The sequence below is a fragment of the Ascaphus truei genome, chromosome 1 (genome assembly GCF_040206685.1).
Source record: "Ascaphus truei isolate aAscTru1 chromosome 1, aAscTru1.hap1, whole genome shotgun sequence".
In the NCBI taxonomy this organism is placed as follows: Eukaryota; Metazoa; Chordata; class Amphibia; order Anura; family Ascaphidae; genus Ascaphus; species Ascaphus truei.
In genome coordinates, this window is record NC_134483.1 from 474,996,878 (window position 1) to 475,015,562 (window position 18,685).

The window sequence follows — 18,685 nt, forward strand, 5'->3', positions numbered from 1 at the left end:
TGCTCATCTCCTCCTTAAATTCCTCTCCAGGCTTCCCATCAAATTTGAGATTACTTACAAAAGTTCTCCTCACCTTTAAGGCTTTTCACACCTCTGCTCCTTCCTACATATCAGCTTTCATCTCTTGTTCTGCTCCTGCTAATCTCTTGCGCTCTCCTCAGAACATCTCCTCTCCACCCCTTTCACCTAAACTGCTCTCCCTCAAACCAGTTTCCCTTACTTCAGCTTAGCTGTGGAACTCCCTCACACTCATATTCCAAGCACCTTCTCTCACCACCTTTACGACAAACCTTAAAAAAACTCACCTCTTAAATGAAGCAAGCCAATAGGCTGGACTAATGGCCACTGTCCCACACCCAAAGTCACTCCTACCAACCATTGTGGCCAAGCACTGCACTTATTCTCTCACCTGCTGTCTCTGCAATTCTCCCAACATTCCACTTAGACCGTAAGCTCTCTGGGGCAGGAATTTCCTTTCCTATTATCTCACCAATTTTATTATAATATCCTGTACTGTATAAGCTCCTTGTAAAGCGCAGAGGAGATCTGTGGGCGCAATATAAATAAAGATATACATACAAAAAGGGTCAGGACAAGGGAGAAATGAGGCAGAGGTAATAACAGAATTAATTTGTATTTATTTATTTTTAAACACGTTAAATCTCAGGCAGGGCCGCCAAGAGGGCCGCCGGCATGAGGGAGGCCCGGCGCGCACAGGAGCAGCGGGGCCGGCGGCAATTGCTGTGGCAAGCCGCCAGGCCCCTCGCAGCACTGCCACCTTCCCTCCTGAAAGCACTGGGCCATCATGGTACCCCCCCCCTCCCCAGCATCGGGCCAAAACAACCGCTCACCCCCCCCCCCCCCCCATCGGGCCAGCATCGGCCCCACCCCCGCTGCACATTGGTGCGCGCGGAAGCAGCGGCGTGCCTGCAGCAACCAACCGCTGGGCCCCCCGCAGGAAAAGAAAGAAAGAAAGAAAGGTATTGGGGGGGTTGGGGTAATTTTTATATGTATTGGAGATATAGATACAGTATATAGATCACACACACACTCCCAGTAAGATCCATCTATCTTACTGGGAATGTGCGTATACATATATACACAATATATGTATGTATTGGGTAGGTGGAGTTTTTGTATGCATTTGGGGGGGGGGGGTTGTATATATTTGGGGGTGGGAAGTTTTTTGCATTGGGGGTGGGAAGTTTTTTGGTATATATCTTGTGGGGGAATTGTGTGTAGGTGGGGGCAGAATGAGTGTGCGTGGGGTAATTGACGGAGGGAGAGGACAGAGGGGGTGAGTGAGGAAAAGAGAGAGTAAGAGTGAGAAGCAGGGGAGAGAAATACATGCGAGGCGGGATAGTGAGATGGGGTGAGACAGAATGGAGAGAAATACATGGGATGGGGGGGAAAGAGAGGGGGCTCGTGAGGTGTGAAATGGGAGGGGGGGCGGACAATACCGCCAACACGGGGGGGCCCTGCTCAAAATGCTCAAAATGTTTGTCCCGGGTCCCTCTCAGGTGACAAATTATCAAACATTGAAGAAATGACTGGTCTGTTATTTTGTGTGAGGTTTTACATTAAAAAAAATAAATACAAGTTCTAAAATGCCTCATTGCTGCTAGTCTCATCTGGTGCTCTGTGCGGCTGCATCTTTAAGAGAAGGATCATTTAAAATGTCAATATGCCTGGGGAAGAAAGAAAAGAAAAAATAATCCAGAACTTGTTTAAATCATCCCTGGAGTCTTCCATGCAGCATAAACAAAACTGCCTTATAATACCCCACCTACACACCATCCATTCTCATTAGTTAAGAAAACATACTTTAAGCCAGTAGTGTTTTGTATTGAGATGTAGCAACACATAAAATGCCAGTACCTTTCACCACATCAAACAGCTCCTCTTCCCACACATCTCCCACCCCCACACAAATAACTGAGCCACCCAGATAGAGTCTTTATGGGTTTTTGATTTATAACAAATGCTGGCAATTGCTCTTCTTGCAGTGTAATAAAATCATCATTTTTTTTTTTTAATCTTGAAACTGCGCCATAAACATGTTCTCACCTACCCAGCCCGCAGTCTCGTGTAAGCGCAGGTCAGAAAGGTGCACTCGCATCCTATCCTCCCTTGCCACTATCCCATCCATGCACATTATGCATAACTGAAAGTAACCATTGTCTATTGGCGGTTACTGAAAATAACCCCACATCAGAAAAACTTCACAGGAGCAGGAGAGCAGTTTTTTTTAACCATCTACAAAAACGTACGTTTATTTACACTACCGCCTGGGGAAAAGCAGCATGGATTAAAGGAACTATGCACCCTGAAATATACGGGAAGCCTCCTCACCTAGTAGTTAAAGCAATATCCTACATTTGTTTAATAAAATCAGTTCTGTGCTATGAGAACATACTTTTACCATTTTTTTTTTTTTTTTAACTATTTGTTTAAGACATTTTTTAAATTTATTTTAAGACCGCGCTTATAGTGCCCGCGACATCGACACAGCTTTAAAACAAATATATTGAAGCCGTCACGTGCACTTATAGTAGGAGCGGCGCGCATTGGTCGCGATCGCTGGAAGTCACTTCAATTTGATTTTTCCAGCGACCATGACGTCAGTGTCGCTGTCACTATAAGCACAGCCTAATGTAGCAAGCATTGTTGTTTCTATAGAAACCATTTACAGTCACACCCCTTCCCCTTATGAGCTCTGCCCTCTCTCTAGCAGTGCACCAATTGTATCTAGTAACTGCCTGGTCACATGATCTTCCACACAGAACTTTGCATTGTGGGTACTGTTTTGCAGCAATAACTGAATTAAATACCCCCGAGCAAAACGATCGATTACAGGAGAGCAGTTTAGAGAATCACTTGTCAGTGTGCAGATTGTATTAAGCACATAATGAATGGAATTGTATTTTTTTTAAAAGGAGGAGATTTCCTGTGTTAGACATTCTCCTTTTCTGTGTTAGAACAGATAGATAGATGCTGAGATTATAGTAGGCGTGCGCGGGCGGCAGAGCAATGTATACTCTTAGGATAGAGGCGATCGGGGAGGCATGGCGGACACGTCACCAGGCTGGTTCTCCCTCATTAGCTGAACCACGCGGCTGTCGCGCGAAAGTACTAAATAAATTGTCTTTTCAAAAATTTGCCTTGCTCTTCATCGCGCCCGCACACAATATGGCCGGCCCGATAAAGCTGCTGTAATTTGTTCGCGCAGCGTGCAAAAATCACACACACACACACACACACACACACACACACACACACACACGCCGTCGCGCTCACTATAATCACGGCCTAGATGTAAAAGCTCAGAATGACTAATATTTTACTTCTGTATAACAACGCGACCAGAACATAGAGGAACAAGAAAGCACAGAGTCAAAATGGTAAGGCCTGAGGCAGATGTCACACAAATGGCTTCTTCCACTTCAAAGACAGTGCCACTCTTCATCGCTTCTTGCTCAGGACTTATGGCATGCGGTGCCACATGACAGCATAAACATAGGTATATGGGGGGGGGAAGGGACCTCCCAAAGTTAAATCTCCCTGCAGCGCCAGGCGAAGAAAGAAGGTACAGTTGGAGCAAGTTTCCTGGCACAACCCAAACTAACAGCAACATGAAAGCGAGTGTTTAATCCGGCCTTACATTTAGACTATTAAAAGTTTACATGTGCCTAGTAAACAATTTTGATTGCAGTCGCACACTGAGGAAAGCCAGTTACAATACAGTTTATGAATGGATAAATGCCACTTGAACCTTTCAACTGCCATAAAAGGTTGACCTGATTCGAAGCCAGTAGAATAAAAATGTTATTTATTTTTTAAATGAATGATTTTTTTTTTTTTTTAAAGAGAGAAAAGGATGGAAATGCGTTCTTTTCCATTGCTTATTTAGTGAAGAGTCACTGGTTCCACAACACAGAAGGATATTCGTTAAACTGCGATAGAACAAAATCGCGACACAAACTTCTACTAAAAAGACAATAGGATACACTAGTGCATGGGTTCTCAGCCTCAGTGCTGAAGCCCACCCCCCTCCCCCAACAGGTCAGGTTTTCAGGATATCCAAGCTTTAGCACATGTGGCTCAACCAAAGAGTGCACCACCTGTGCTGAAGCTGGGATACCCTGAGCTGTTGGAGGTAGGGGTGCTTGAGGCCTGGAGTTGAGCACCCTTACTCTTTGCACAGTTATTAAAGTGCAGCGTTAATAGGCTCTGCAACAACGCTTCCAATACTGTGCTTTGGCCCCAAAGCAATGGTGAGAAACCTGCATCAACTGAGAGGGTGAAATCCAGCTGCTGACATTGAAATCCTGACGTATGCTTTCGCCCCCCCCCCCCCCCTTCCCCTATGGAAACATTCACATTACTATTCTGGGGTTCTTGATTCAAAACGTCTTACCTCCAGCCCAGCATACAGTTACCAGATTCATGTGTACTGGCTCTTTTTGAAAAGGACCATATATTAGGAAAAGGGTCAGGGCAAAATGAGGCAGAGGGAAAAGCAGTAAAAAGACCCTACATCTCAGGTAACAAAATGTTCAAACATTTCCACAGCAGACATTGAAAAAAAAAGGGACTTTTTTTTTTTTTAAACATACTGGTAAAAACTAACTCATACTTTTTACACGGCATCATTGCCGCAGCATCCTTCACTCCTCCGTGGCACTTAAGAACCACCTTTCTGTAAAAGTCTGGCGTCAATCGCAGTTTCCTGGTGATAATGCCCCAATTGGTGCGATCGCAGTTTAATGAATGACCCCCAAAGCCCCTGGAGATTGTTCCCAGCATTGTCTCACTTCCATTCACAGGAATTACATAGTATAGAAGGTGGGTCTAAAATTAGTTCCTTATAACCCACTTCTGACTTTCCCAGGCACACCCTGTGCATGATGTCAGTCAGACATGCTCATTTTCCACAAACACCAGCACTTTCCCGTTTAACCCCCTTTGCAGTCAGAGGGGTCAGCAGGAAGGAGAGAAGACAAATCTAAAAAAAAAAGTCATTGCCAGAGCCTAGTACATGGTTAAAAAAAAATAAACACATTTCATATTCAACTTATTAATGTCCTACATGCCCAGGACATACTTGAAAACGAGAGGTAACCCTCAATGCATTACTTCCTGGTAAAATATTTGATAAATAAATACATACGTTTGATGATCTTTACAAGTTAGATGTAAATTCTATCCGCATACAGTTTACCACATTACTTCACTTGGCAGGTCGCCACACTTCAGTCACTGCTCTAGAGCCATGGAAAAAATACCCGAGGAAGTCACAGCGAAACGCGCAAGATCCTTATTGCACATGAGCAAAGTTTTCAGCTCACTGGACACCGAGGCATTCGATTGTGAGACAGAAGCTACCACGTGATGTTGACATGCAGTGCACCAGACGCCTAAGAGTGGCGGCTTACCAGGTGCCAGTTGTACTCTGAATGCGCTTTTAATGATGCCTAAATGTGAGAGCGATGAGAGGCACAGTTACTGTGCGTTCAGCACTTGCACACGAACGTCATCATATGACTGGTCACCTGTTCAAGGAAGGCATGTGAAGCTACACTTCCCTACTGCTGACAGACTACTCCTCAGTGGAACCTCACGACTGGCTGAATTCCTGGTTAAATCAATTGCTTGAAAGGCAGCAGAAAGAGCGTCCATTAACGCCTGTGTAATAATCCGCTTCCCTTTATTTTTTAAATCCCCACCATTTTATCTTGGCTGTTTGTAAGCTTTTTGGATAAATTATATTTTGAGCAACTGGGAGTCAGGGTTGAAGTTGATAAAGGAAGAAAAAAGAAAAAAGCGCAAGGCTTTTTTCTTTCCCTGTCTATAGCTCTTCCTGGTCCCGAGGTTGGTACCAGATGTAAAGAGGCTGCATACCCATTGGAGATCAAGATTGGACTCTATATTTGGGACCACAAAAAGCAAATCTCATGGACATTAAGTATCATAATTTAATTGTTTGTAATAATTGTTTTAATTTTTGCTGTGTAAATCCCTTGTTATTTATTCTTCCTTTTTATGTGTCATTGAATATATATATATAAAGGTTAATAGGTAAGAGCGCTGGTGAACACATTTGGAGGCAGAGGGGCTAATACCCACCTGCTTCCAACTGTGTCATACTCATTTAACAATCCCTTATTGAAGTTGATAAACACAACATAATACATTTAAAAATAAAGTCTCATTAAACCATTTCAGTGGCAGGATATAATTATTTTATATGCATGCCAAGTTATCAGCTGCTATATTGTTTTGTCATTGTTAAAGTGTGTGTCATAAAGCACTGCAAATTCAATAAATCAGCAGCGTCAATCACCGGGTAACAGTTGTCAACTGGGTAGAAGAGAGGGCAGAAGCCAGTACATGGGCGGTCAGCCACCCCTTCATCACCTGCAACCTGGACACGGTCAATAAACACCAAGAGCAGGAAGAATGGAGGTGGAGGGGGGTGGAGGTTCACCAAGGAGTATAATGGGCCAGCAAGGTCTGGGAGGATAGATACACACACACACACACACACACACAAATGATGCGAGTTGAGTTGTTATCAGTTATCCAGCTTTTATCCATCATAGCAGCTAGCTTTGCAGCGCACCCTCACTGGAAAACTGGCACTTGTACTGGTAGCTCAACCAAAAGGAACCAGCTTGAACCGGGGTAACAGCCAGGTACCAGGCGAGTTGAAAGTGGCACAGGGAGTGGAGTGAGGATGACGGGAAGGAGCTGTGCAGCTAGCCTTAGAAAGAAAAAAAACACGCCCTATAATATCTGAAGATAAGGTTGCCAGCCAATTACTGGGGTGCGCAGTCAGGCTGTGCAGCCGGATAAGTCGGCAAAGAGGATGTGTAATTTGACAAGCTGACCCAACATATACCAAACATTGTATAGAACCATCTACGACTTCAAATAATAATAATAATAGTTATTCCCCCCCCCTCCCCCCCTCTCAAATTGAGGACTCCTCTTGAGTTGAACCGCAAAGAGCTGAAAATAGCATGATTCAGCTACGGAGAACACATACAGTACCCCCTCCCCAAATTCTGTCAAATGTAAAAATAGGCAGTGTTGCTGCTTCAAATAACTTATTATGTCAGACAGGCTCCCTTACGACACCAACTGCAGCCACACCAGCTTTTTTTCCTACCTTTTACAGTTTATGCAGCAGTACAAATAACTACTTCCCCCCCCCCCCAAAAAAAAAACAAAACAAAAAAAATAATGGTCATCATTATGAAGAACAGAACTTTGAGATTTAAAGCTCGATGCAAATGAAATGTTACACCACGCAAGTGGGGAGTATCTGGGAGGTTGACCTAGTCCAAATGAAACACACACCCTATGTAAGATGACCCTGCATGTTTAATAATGTACAATGTCTTAACAGGGACGGACGCACACACTGCATGTAAAATAAGTCCCAAGTTATAAAATTGTGTTTTACAATTGTGGCTTGTACAAGTTCAAATGGAATTTGGTGAAGAATAGTACGAGAACAATGAACCTATTCTTTAAAATAAAAAATCAATGTGATCCTTTTAAATTCCATCCTTGAGTAGTCTCGGGGGGGGGGGGGGGGGGGAGGGGAGGAAGGAAAGATCATACTATAAATGAACACCATGCAAATCATAACAAAAACATCCCAACCTCGGACTGATACAATGAAATAAATACCAGAAAAAAATAAAACAATAATTATAGTGTCCATCACACTGTAGTGTATAATATGCATTCTGCCCATTGTACTGTATAATAATTTGTCTCCCATAGCATACATAAATCAAGAGTGGTGGAGCACTGGGGATAGAAGTCCGTTTCTACAATAGAGCCTTTATTTAGTCTAAGATTCTGTGGGGTTTTTTTGAAAAGTGACACTACCAGCTGAACCATCTGATCAGGTTTCCCTTGTTTGCCTCTTACTGGTCAGGTCACTGCGAAAGCTGGTTATGTAACCCTATCGGTGTTGGAGGGTCCCGAGACCTCCATCTCCACCTCCCCCTCTGGCATTCCCGGATCACTCCGGAGCGATCACATGACCTAGAGTCATTATGGTGGCATTGACAGGAGGGTTCTCACTTTCTATGCACATCATGGTTTGCGATCCACATAGTCGACCTCTAGATCAGTGGTGACAGGCCTCAAACCCTCGCCTCCCTTCCCCCAGAAGGTCTGCAGGATATCCCTGCTTCAGTACAGGTGGCTCAGAACCTACTTCAGCACAGGTGGTCAGAGGCTCAGTCTTTAACTGAGCCGCCTGTACTGAAGCTGGGATATCCTGGAAACCTGACCTGTTGGGGAGGAGGGGGGCTTAAAGACTTGAGTTCAGCGTCGCTGATCTAGGGGTAGACTGCACCCCTGCCCTAGAGTACGAGCACTGTGCCATGACGTGCAGGGTACATCACAAAGGGCCACTGGCGTCACCTCTCTCATGACGTACACTATGCCCAAAGGGCCAGAAATTAAATTCACAAATACATTAATTACATAAGAATGAAACAATAACCCTTCCTGTTTAAAATCGCTCGTACCCTTGTGAAGATCACACACACACACACACACACACACACACTATATTAGTAGGAATGGATATAAAAAAATTTCCACTTTCATCCAAATCACACATTTTAATGGTGAAGCCCTTTCGTATTTACCCTTTGAAAATATAGTTAAACAATAAATAAATAAATAAACAAACAAAAAATACACCACACGTGCCCAGTACAATCTTCTAGATCTGGGGTGGGCAACTCCACTCCTCCAGGGCCACCAACAGGTCAGGTTTTCAGGATATCCCTGCACAGTGCTGAAGCAGGGATATCCTGAAAACTCGACCTGTTGGTGGCCCTTGAGAACTGGAGTTGCCCCCCCCTGATCTAGATGCTGCCGTCCAACGCAGCCCTTTTTAGCACAGCTTAGGAATTGCTACTGCATCTCTTTGTTAGGTGAGTGTCTAGTATAGGAGAATACAGGTTATATATTCAGAGTTACTCTTAAAAATGTGTGCCGTGTAGTAAGGATTTCAGGCTCAGATTAGCAGATTGTAAGGTCAAACAACCAATGGGAGGAGTTGTTTGTCTTGTTGATTTTACTGCAAACTCTATGTTGCAAATAAATAAAAATGCACATGCTTGAGTGCTGTATCACTTAATAGTTACTAAAAGTCATACTATAAAGCTGCAAAACAGAACAGTTAGTTACATCATGAGATGGGAGGGGGGTAGATACTGTACTTGAGTTTCTTTGGTAGCATTGCTCATAATAGCACAAAAGGATACAGAGTGATGCTTCCTTTTGAGACCTAATTGAGGAGGGGGGGGGGGGGGAGAATAGGAAAGAGGGGAGACATCAGCTTTTTGTTATTGAGCCATGCAGTCCTGTGTGAAATCCCAGAATTCCCTGGTGTTTGCATCCCGTACACTCAAAGAGTTAACGCATCAATATACAACTGTCCACCTCAAGATATTCAAGTGAAAGCAACGGATTCCTGCTTCCCTGCACCACATTCAACCCCGGTGGTTAACCAGAAGACCCAAAATAATACTGCAACATGCTTTCTGACACCACACTGACCGAGTGATGAACAAGGACATGGGAAAGTGATGCAGCTGTAAATAGTCTTAGGACATCAGCAGGCTGTTCCCAAGTATGACAAAAGTAAACAGCAAGTGTGCACGATTCCTCAAAACAGCTTTTACCAGCACTTTTCTGATTCTCTCCACTCATGACAGATACCAGCACAGTAGGGCCATGTACCAAGCAGTCTATAAACACCATGCATTATGTCATACAAATGGAACGAGAGTCCCTTAGCAGCACGGGTGACTGACCGCAAAAAAAATGCAGATAATCAGTACTGGTTCCTCCTCAAACTACTCATATCGTTCCATGTAGCCAAAATAAATTAATGTTGTATTGGCAGACGTGTCCGCAGCAAAATAAGCCAAAAATCCAAGAATTTAACTTTCTTACATCACTTCTGCTTGTTACGCTGTACAGTAGAGCCCCGGTCATATGGCGGATTCCGTTCCAGGCCGCCGCCGCTATGCAGGGCCCTACTGTACTTTTGAAAACAGAGATGCAGAGCTGTAAACCGACTGTTTCACTGACAAATGGCATCTGACAAGGAGTTGCGCACGCACAAAACGGTTTAGTGACAGCCGGATACTCAGCGCGTCAAGCCAAAAATACAGAACAAGCGCCGAACCTAAGGAATATGGGTATACATTGGGAAACGCTGTAAAGCGGAGCCCTACTGTATGTGGCTCCAGCGTGAACAATGAGAAGCAAGAATATTTATAGCAGCAACACCAGCAGCCATCCAGGGTTTGTCTGTCAACATTCAAACATTAGGCATACAAGATGAACGCCATTTTACCGTTTAACATTTTTGCCCACGAAGGACCATATTTTGTTAGCAGTTCTAAGTCACTTTGAATAGGCAGCCAAGGTGTCTGATGGGACCACTACTGTTTGTGTCCGGTGATTGAGCACGTTGGTGAATATGGCCATGTGTCGTCTTCTACAACTGCACACAAAAAAACAATCCCCACAGTGTGGCAAGTAACAAATTATGCTGAACATGATTGTGTTGCGGTCCTTTGTGACGATAAAGGAGTTAATAGTGCAAGATGCTTACACAATAATAAAACTAAAAGGATTTTATTAGCGCTCAGAGTTTAAACTCTCAAATCAGCATCTAGGACAGCTTTTTCTACTGGCTTTCAGAAAACTTCACAAAAGCCAGTACTCCTCTTCTGCTGCTGTCTGAACATCACAAGGACTTTGCCTTGGTCTAGTAGTGTTGATCTCAGCTGCAGCGCTGAAAGTTACTTGGCTGCATTAGAACATAAGAGGACTTCCCAACATTGAAGGGTCGTGTCAGGACCTAGCCAACACAAGGTGCTGATCTACAATGTATACATTCTGGCATAGAAAAGGTTAACGGGGAGACAGATTATAGTTCCTTACTAGGTCTCAACTTTTCTATCATTGGAATTTAATAATACGTTGAACGGCAGAAAACAACAAAACTAATGCACAAGGACACAAAAATGCTGGGTGTTACCCGAAGAAACAGGGAAAAGAATGTATGGCTTCGGCAGCAAACTAAAAAGTCATTGACACCATCACAAGGGTGAAGAAATGTAAATGGTACTGGCCAGACATGTCACATGAAGAAATGACCGTATTTGGACAAACTCAACTGGATTCCAAGGGATATCAGAAGACCAAAGACAACAACGAAAAGGAAGGTGGGAGGATGGAATTAGAAAATGTGTTGGTGCAACGTGGACAGGAGAGGCTTGCAAACGCAGCACCTGGACAATCATTGGGTAGGCCTTCATCCAGCAGTGGATCAGCAAGGTCTGAAGAGGAGATGATATACACACACACACACACACACACACACACACAGCTAGAAAAATTAATTCACCTGGGGCAATTAACAGGAGTTAAAAGATCAATTCTTTCAGTTTTTACGTTTATAAAACCAAGGGCACGTGCCTTAGCAGATGAAGGAAGAAAGGAGCACAGCTATCCGCATCCAGAGTGCATGGAATGAGAAATACGGCAACTCCAAGTACAATAAAAACGAATATTTATTAATTAATCAGCTTACAATGGGGTAGAACAACGCACCAACGCGTTTCGTCCAACAGGACTTTCTCAAGCTGCAGAATCCATCCCACTTGGAACTTCCACAGTCAGGTATAGGGCATAAGCCCTTTTATTATTACTACCTCTCTTGTGTGGGATTGCTTATTGATCATATCCCATGGGTGAATTATGTCTTTAAGGGACTATTGGATGTGGTAGCTGTGTGGGCACCACTAGGTCTCTTTTCCCCTGGGATGAACATCTCTGTTAATTATACAGTGGTTCTGAAGTTTGGATTCATTTTGGAGGGACTTATGCTACTGATGAGCTTATTTTGTGATGCACCAACTCACCACATATCTATGTACACGTGCCTTAGATCCTGGCCCCAGCAAAACATGCATTTAGGACACGTGGAGTCTTTTTGGACTTCTGAACTTAAATGATCTTTTTTCAAGCCCTGTGTATATCAAGCCTAGTTAGGGGAGAAAAGCAGTAACAAGTCTAAAGTTGCAATGTTGAGCTAAGTACTGTACAGGCATACCCCGGTTTAAGGACACTCACTTTAAGTACACTCGCGAGTAAGTACATATCGCCCAATAGGCAAACTGCATCTCACGCATGCGCCTGTCAGCACGTCCTGAACAGCAATACCGGCTCCCTACCTGTACCGAAGCTGTGCACAAGCGGGGAGACTATAGAGCCTGTTACAAATGCGTTATTTACATCAGTTATGCACGTATATAACGATTGCAGTACAGTACATGCATCGATCAGTGGGGAAAAGGTAGTGCTTCACTTTAAGTACATTTTCGCTTTACATACATGCTCCGGTCCCATTGCGTATGTTAATGCGGGGTATGCCTGTAGTATTTTATTTTCAAAATTTAGTTTTAAGTTTTTTTGTTTTTGTTTGTTTTTTTATAAACACCCACAAAATATATTGATTTTTTTCAATCAAATGTGTGATAACAGAAAATGTCATAGAAATGTCAAACTATTTTCTTCGGAGGAGTCATTTATTTAAAACAAAGCTATGTCTAAGCTTTGTATATACAGTAGGGCCCCGCTTTACAGCGTTTCCCAATATATACCCATATTCATTAGGTTCGGCACTTGTTCTGTTTTTCCGGCAATTTTCAGCATGACGCGCTCAGCAGCCGAGTATCCGACTGTCACTAAGCAACATTTTTAGTACGTACGCTACTCCTTGTCAGATGCCATTTGTCAGCGAAAAAAAGTCGGTTTACAGCTCTGCATCTCTGTTTTCAAAAAAGGTACAATACAGTACAGTACGGCCCCGGTCTGGAACCCGCCGTATGAGCGGGGCCCTACTGTATCCCATACACGAAAAAGGAAAAAAAGGGGGGATACGAGCACTGCGGAAATGACACTCTGGCTAGGGCAAGTGCAAAAAAGTGAAAAAAAGCTTTATTGTGGCTTAACACGCCATTAAAATTACATGTTCACCGTCCTCTGACGCGTTTCGTTCACAACGGAACTTTATCAAAGAGTATCTACCTACTAAAGTTGATAAAGTTCCGTTGGGAACGAAACGCGTCAGAGGACGGTGAACATGTAATTTTAATGGCGTGTTAAGCCACAATAAAGCTTTTTTTCACTTTTTTGCACTTGCCCTAGCCAGAGTGTCATTTCCGCAGTGCTCGTATCCCCCCTTTTTTTCCTGTTACCTCTCTACCGGGACGGATGCACGCAAAGGAGCGGAGCTGTTCTCTGTCGCCGATACACACAGGACACGGAAGTAGTGGCTAATACATCCGGGGGTCACAGGTCGCCGTGTACCGCGAGGGTTACAAGGAAAAGACCGCCAGTGGAGGACAGGATCCCCGGATAGAACGCAGCTGTACGGAGTGCTGCAGGACATCGCAGACCACGGAACACAGAGAGGCCCACCAGAGAAGGGACCACCGGTTGGATACACGCTCACCGGTCAGGTTAGACGGCTTCACGTCCGTGTGTGGGTTATTAACCCATTGCGACAGACTTACTGCCTACTGCTTTATTATTCATTACCGTGTACCTCAGGTGACAGAGTACTACGCTTGTTAAATATTAAGAAATATCTTAAGACTTTCAGACTTACCAGCAAGGTTTTTTTAGAGCACCCAATTAGGGTTAATCCCCTTACTCACCCTGTATCCCATACACAACTACCAAAGGATACCTAGGAGGTAGCATCAGCAACCTCATATTTATCTATCTGATATAAATACTGTGGAAGGTGGAAACTGGTCTGATATGCCTGGGTCGAATGATATGTTAAACACAATATCAATACATTTATAAAAACACTGATATATAACCTGTTGCTTACATTGGGGCTTGCAATGCATTGCAGGCCACATTGCTCCTGAATGGGTTTAAAAAAAAAAAAAAAAAAAGCACCTATAGAATCTATATAAATGTGCAGCAAACTTATTTCTGCTTACAGTACATCTGTGTCAAGTGACACACACACACACACAGTATGATGCAGTGTCTCCATAGACAAATCTTTCACTTTAGGAGCCAGAGACTGCCGATTGAAGTTATACGAAATTACAGCCCTAGATGCAAATTTGAAATACATTCCATTTTAATGTTTGCCATAGCATATATACTCTATTGCCCCATATAACCACCCCCAGAGTCACAAGCGTGAATAAATGACCATGCGTAGGACACTTAAAATGTTGCTTGTTTAAAAGGCGCTTCTCGTTTTGAATTTTATGGTAAACACATCATTTTTGTACCGTCATACACGCTCCTGTGTGAATCTACATAGAACACGGTGTCCAGCCTTCTAAAAGCCAAGAATGTTAATATCTGCATTCAGTTTGCGTACACACAAGAAACAATTCAGTCTTATCCATGGGCAGAAGCTATGGCTGCCACACAGTAGCAATGTCATGGAAAGTTCTGCAGGCTTTTGGTGTCCCAGTTAACAGACGGTGTAATCAATTACACAATAATGCTTCTGTCCGTCAGTCCAAAAAACGTGTCCTCCTTTCCCAGAGTTTTTTTATATACACCTTTTATTACATAATCTCAATGCACTGCTGCACCAACATCAATTTCAAAAGGTGTTAAGATATTGCTTCAATATCTCTCATATCGAGTAAGGTGAGTTTTAGGGAAGCATGGAAAAGGGAGGAATAATGCACAGTCTATTCTCTCCCCCTCCCCCCCCCCCCTTATACAGGAAATGTCTGGGTGCCCTCTCTTTTTCACTGGTCTACAGTTCCTAGACAGGGATGAATAGGGCTCTGTATTCATGTGTGCTGACAGCAATGGGGGTTACCCACAGCAGGTATGCAGTACCCCACAGCATTTTAAATTGCAAGGGAAATAAAGCATTTTCATAACCAACTGTGGAAGATTAGGTATTCACAGACAAGTGAGAAGGTTTATTCGGCCATCTCATGTTGGCACGGTTATGTGCTCCTAAACTGTAGAGAAAGGGGATTTATTTTGCATCAGGGGAAATCTTGGATGAGGCCAACATGAAAAAGGATGGACACCAGGTATTCAATAGCTGGGTTACCAACACGAAATCTACTAACTGGTGTAAGTCCTCAATTCTGAGATCATTTATAGCTCTGAAAAATAAAGATCATGGGATGACAGTTTCTGCCTCAAAATGATCTGCCCCTGTAACTTTAAGGCAGCGCCTCTTCTGCATCAGTATAACAGTGTGTGGTTTAGGGTCCCTAGCACCACAATAACAGAGGCAGTCTGCTGGTCAGTTCAAAACAACTATGTCCACTGACCGCACTGCTCTCTGCACCAGATATACAGAACACACACACACAAAGCTGCTACTGAGTCCGATGTAGTACCCTCAATAACTATTTCAGCTGTAACTGCAAACACAGTTGCTCTTCCCAGTGTAATAATGAAAACCAAAGAACAACTATGCTTATATAGCAGCTCTAAAAACGGATTCATTGTGTTGCAGACGGGTGCATGCAGCCACCTCTATGGAGGATTCCTGGTTGTACAGCTGTGGGACCAATATGCAGAATAATATATATTACACACACCTGTCATACATGTACAGTTGTGGTGCTCTAGCGTGCCAGTGGTGTATCTAAATATGAAGATCTATACACAGACATATATATAACAGTTATGTATACAGTATATACAGAGAACGTTAGAATTGATATATATGTTATTATTTCTGATCATCATTTAGCGCAAACCGCTTACAATTGTGGTGCAACAACAAATATTATCTACCTCGATCCACTTCTGAGCCTCACGGCACGCCGAGTCAGGAGGTGATTCCTGCGGCTGGGAGATCTCTTCTAGATCTAGTGCAGGACTGGCCATGTCCGGAGATCAGCCAGCAGCTCTGCGCCTCTCTGCAGCCACACGGGGGAACACCGGGCACAACCGGGATGGGGTGTCTGGCTCAGGAGAAGGGCTCCTCCAGCTCTGGTGTTGGGCTGTGTGTGCTGTGCTCCCCAGTGACTGAGTCCCCACTCCGTGCAACGTGATCTGAACAACACCAGCTATAAATAATCACACGATTGCAGCTTTTGCCTTCAGCCCATGCAAATCCAGGCGCCGCCACCGCCACCACCTCCTCCTCCTCCTCCTCCTTCTCCTCCTTCTCCTTCTGGAGCAGAGGCACTAATCACATGTCTCATTATATGCTCAGTGAGAGCCCAGAGCCAGGCACTGCTACTGCCTACAAAAGGGAGGACCAATTAACAGTCACAGCACATGCTACATTCTGTCATTCCTTTAAAAACAACCGAGGGAAAGAGAAATACCAACAAGAACAACTCAAATACTGAGCTTTTTAGGCCTAACGTTCAACTATGACAATGCTGAAAATGGCTGCATAAGAGTTGTCTCAGGTGTCTGCCAGAAAGCTTGTTGTGAGAATAATTTAAAGGGACTAGGCACCTGTTTGTCAATCAACAAGTGTTTATGACGAACTAGTTCCAATTCAGTTGCAAATGCTAAAAAGGTAAAAAGTCCTCAGAGTACTCTGGGCAGGACCTGTTTGAATATATCACATCCCTATCAAATACAGCCAAATAACAGGACTGGCAAATCCAATTGCTGATTGCTCTGGAGCCTGGTAGGGTGACTAGGTTTGGAGAAGGCAACTGGTTTTGAATGTGTACTGGATCACCCCGTCTGTACTTGGCTAAACTCTGAGATTGAAAGACCTGAAATGGAATCTTTCTTAATATATACGATTGCTATTAGGGGTTAAAGAGTATTTGAGTACTGCTACTTTCACATTTTCATCCCCAGAGTACCACTGCTTTTTGTTAGTCTCAAACTACTGAAGTTTTATTTATTTATTTACTTATAAAATATTTTACCAGGAAGTTTGTGACAGTTTAGGATGATAACCTTATTGCTGTGAACGTGGCCTGCGAAGCAATGCAAAGCACACCACAAAAACATAATATTGGCCAACATGAGGAATCTTATATACAAGATATTTCAGAGCCAAGGGAAAAATAGCTCTTCATCTACTGATCTGTAGTAGGGTGACAAAACTTATAAGGGAAAAGGTAGAAAAATAAACATTTTCAGCTCATTTAATGGAGACTGCTAAATATATGGGGTGAGGGGAGCTTCATTATGCTTTAGTGACAGGTTGATTAGCAAGGTTTGCTTTATATTTTCTTTGCCTTCAAATTTTCTGCAGGTAAAGCTGTATTGATCATTACAGAACAAGGTTTAAAAACTCACTAGTGATGTGTGATTTGTTATTTTGGGTTACAAAAAAGCTCATTTGACTGCATTTTTTTTTCCCTGCAGATAAGTGCTTATCTTTTCCTGAGCTTTGCCACCTTAACACATCTTAAAACAGCAGCCAGCAGCGCATTCTGGACAAAGAACTTTTTTGCAAGCATGAAACATTTAGTTTGCATGTCGGTGTGTTCATGGTCCGTGCATGGCATCCAGGCCCATGCGAAACCTGACGTATTTCCTCAGAGTAATGACTTGTAAGGCTGAGTCCCCGCTGGCGCTGAGCGCGCTCATGCTTAGAGCATGAGTGCCGGGTGTCCTGCAACCTGCGCGGGTGGGAGGGGGGGCGCAATTGAGGGCTATCTGAGCAAGCGGGAAAGTCTAAAAATGTCATTTACAAAAGCGCCGAGTGTGTGTGCCCACGCATCGCGTGAGCCGGAACTTGCATATATATATATATATATATATATATATATATATATATATATATGCAAGTAACCGCGCCAAGCGCCGCCCGCTCCGCGAGCTCAGCGCCAGCGGGGACTCAGCCTAATATGGCATTTAGGGGGTTATTCTATATATTACAAAGCAGCCGATCGGCCGCAAATCCTCATTGACTTCAATAGAAATTTTCAGCCAGAAACGGTCGCTTTATACAATATAGAAAAAGGCCCTTAGTGGTGAATTCTATATAGTCTGAGGCTATACAGAAAAAGTACTTTATATCAAATTGAGAAAATGCAAAATACATTAAATATTTGCATTTTGCAGGATTCTTTCCCCAATTAATGAATAGTTAATTTCAATCTAGTCCCTTTTCTTGTCTCAAATTTGAAATGAATTATAGTCTTCGCTAGATTACCTATAATTGTGGATGATATTGTTTAATTTTTAAAGTTTTTATGCTGGAAGAAGCTATTATTTATTTATTTTTCTCTTGTGTACTTTGCATTATTTTTCTATATTGTTTTTTTTCTATATTTGTTTATATGTGTACATCTATATTCTTTGTATTTTATTTAGTTTAGAATGAGTCTTGTTTCACACATTGGGGCCGATTTTAGAGTTCGCTCACAGCATTGGAGTCATCGCGCAAACGCATTGGTGTGGCTGCAAATAGCCAGTTTGTGACTCGTAAAAACAAGACCCTAATTTACAGTTGGCCAAAAATAGGCTGAAAAGACAGTTTACATGGGGTTAATTAATATAACGACTCGACAGGTGAAACAGAGGTGTGTCTATTCCTAACTTATATAAATGAGCCCAACATGGGCAGGCACATGTTGAATGGGCACCTGTATTGAGTCAGCGTGCAATTTAGAGTTGGACTAATGCATTTTCT

At 43.2% G+C, this 18,685-nt stretch overlaps 1 protein-coding gene across 4 annotated transcripts in view; it reads right to left on the reverse strand.

Annotated features, from left to right (window-relative positions):
- LIMCH1 (LIM and calponin homology domains 1) overlaps positions 1-16,235 on the reverse strand; it is a 283,557-nt gene extending 267,322 nt beyond the window's left edge. For all 4 annotated transcript variants that reach the window (XM_075567302.1, XM_075567284.1, XM_075567275.1 and 1 more), the window contains exon 1: positions 15,865-16,235. In XM_075567302.1, coding sequence (XP_075423417.1) covers positions 15,865-15,957 — 93 coding nt within the window. In that variant the 5' untranslated portion in view covers positions 15,958-16,235. The remainder of the gene's footprint in view (positions 1-15,864) is intronic.
- Between the last annotated feature and the right edge of the window lie 2,450 nt (positions 16,236-18,685).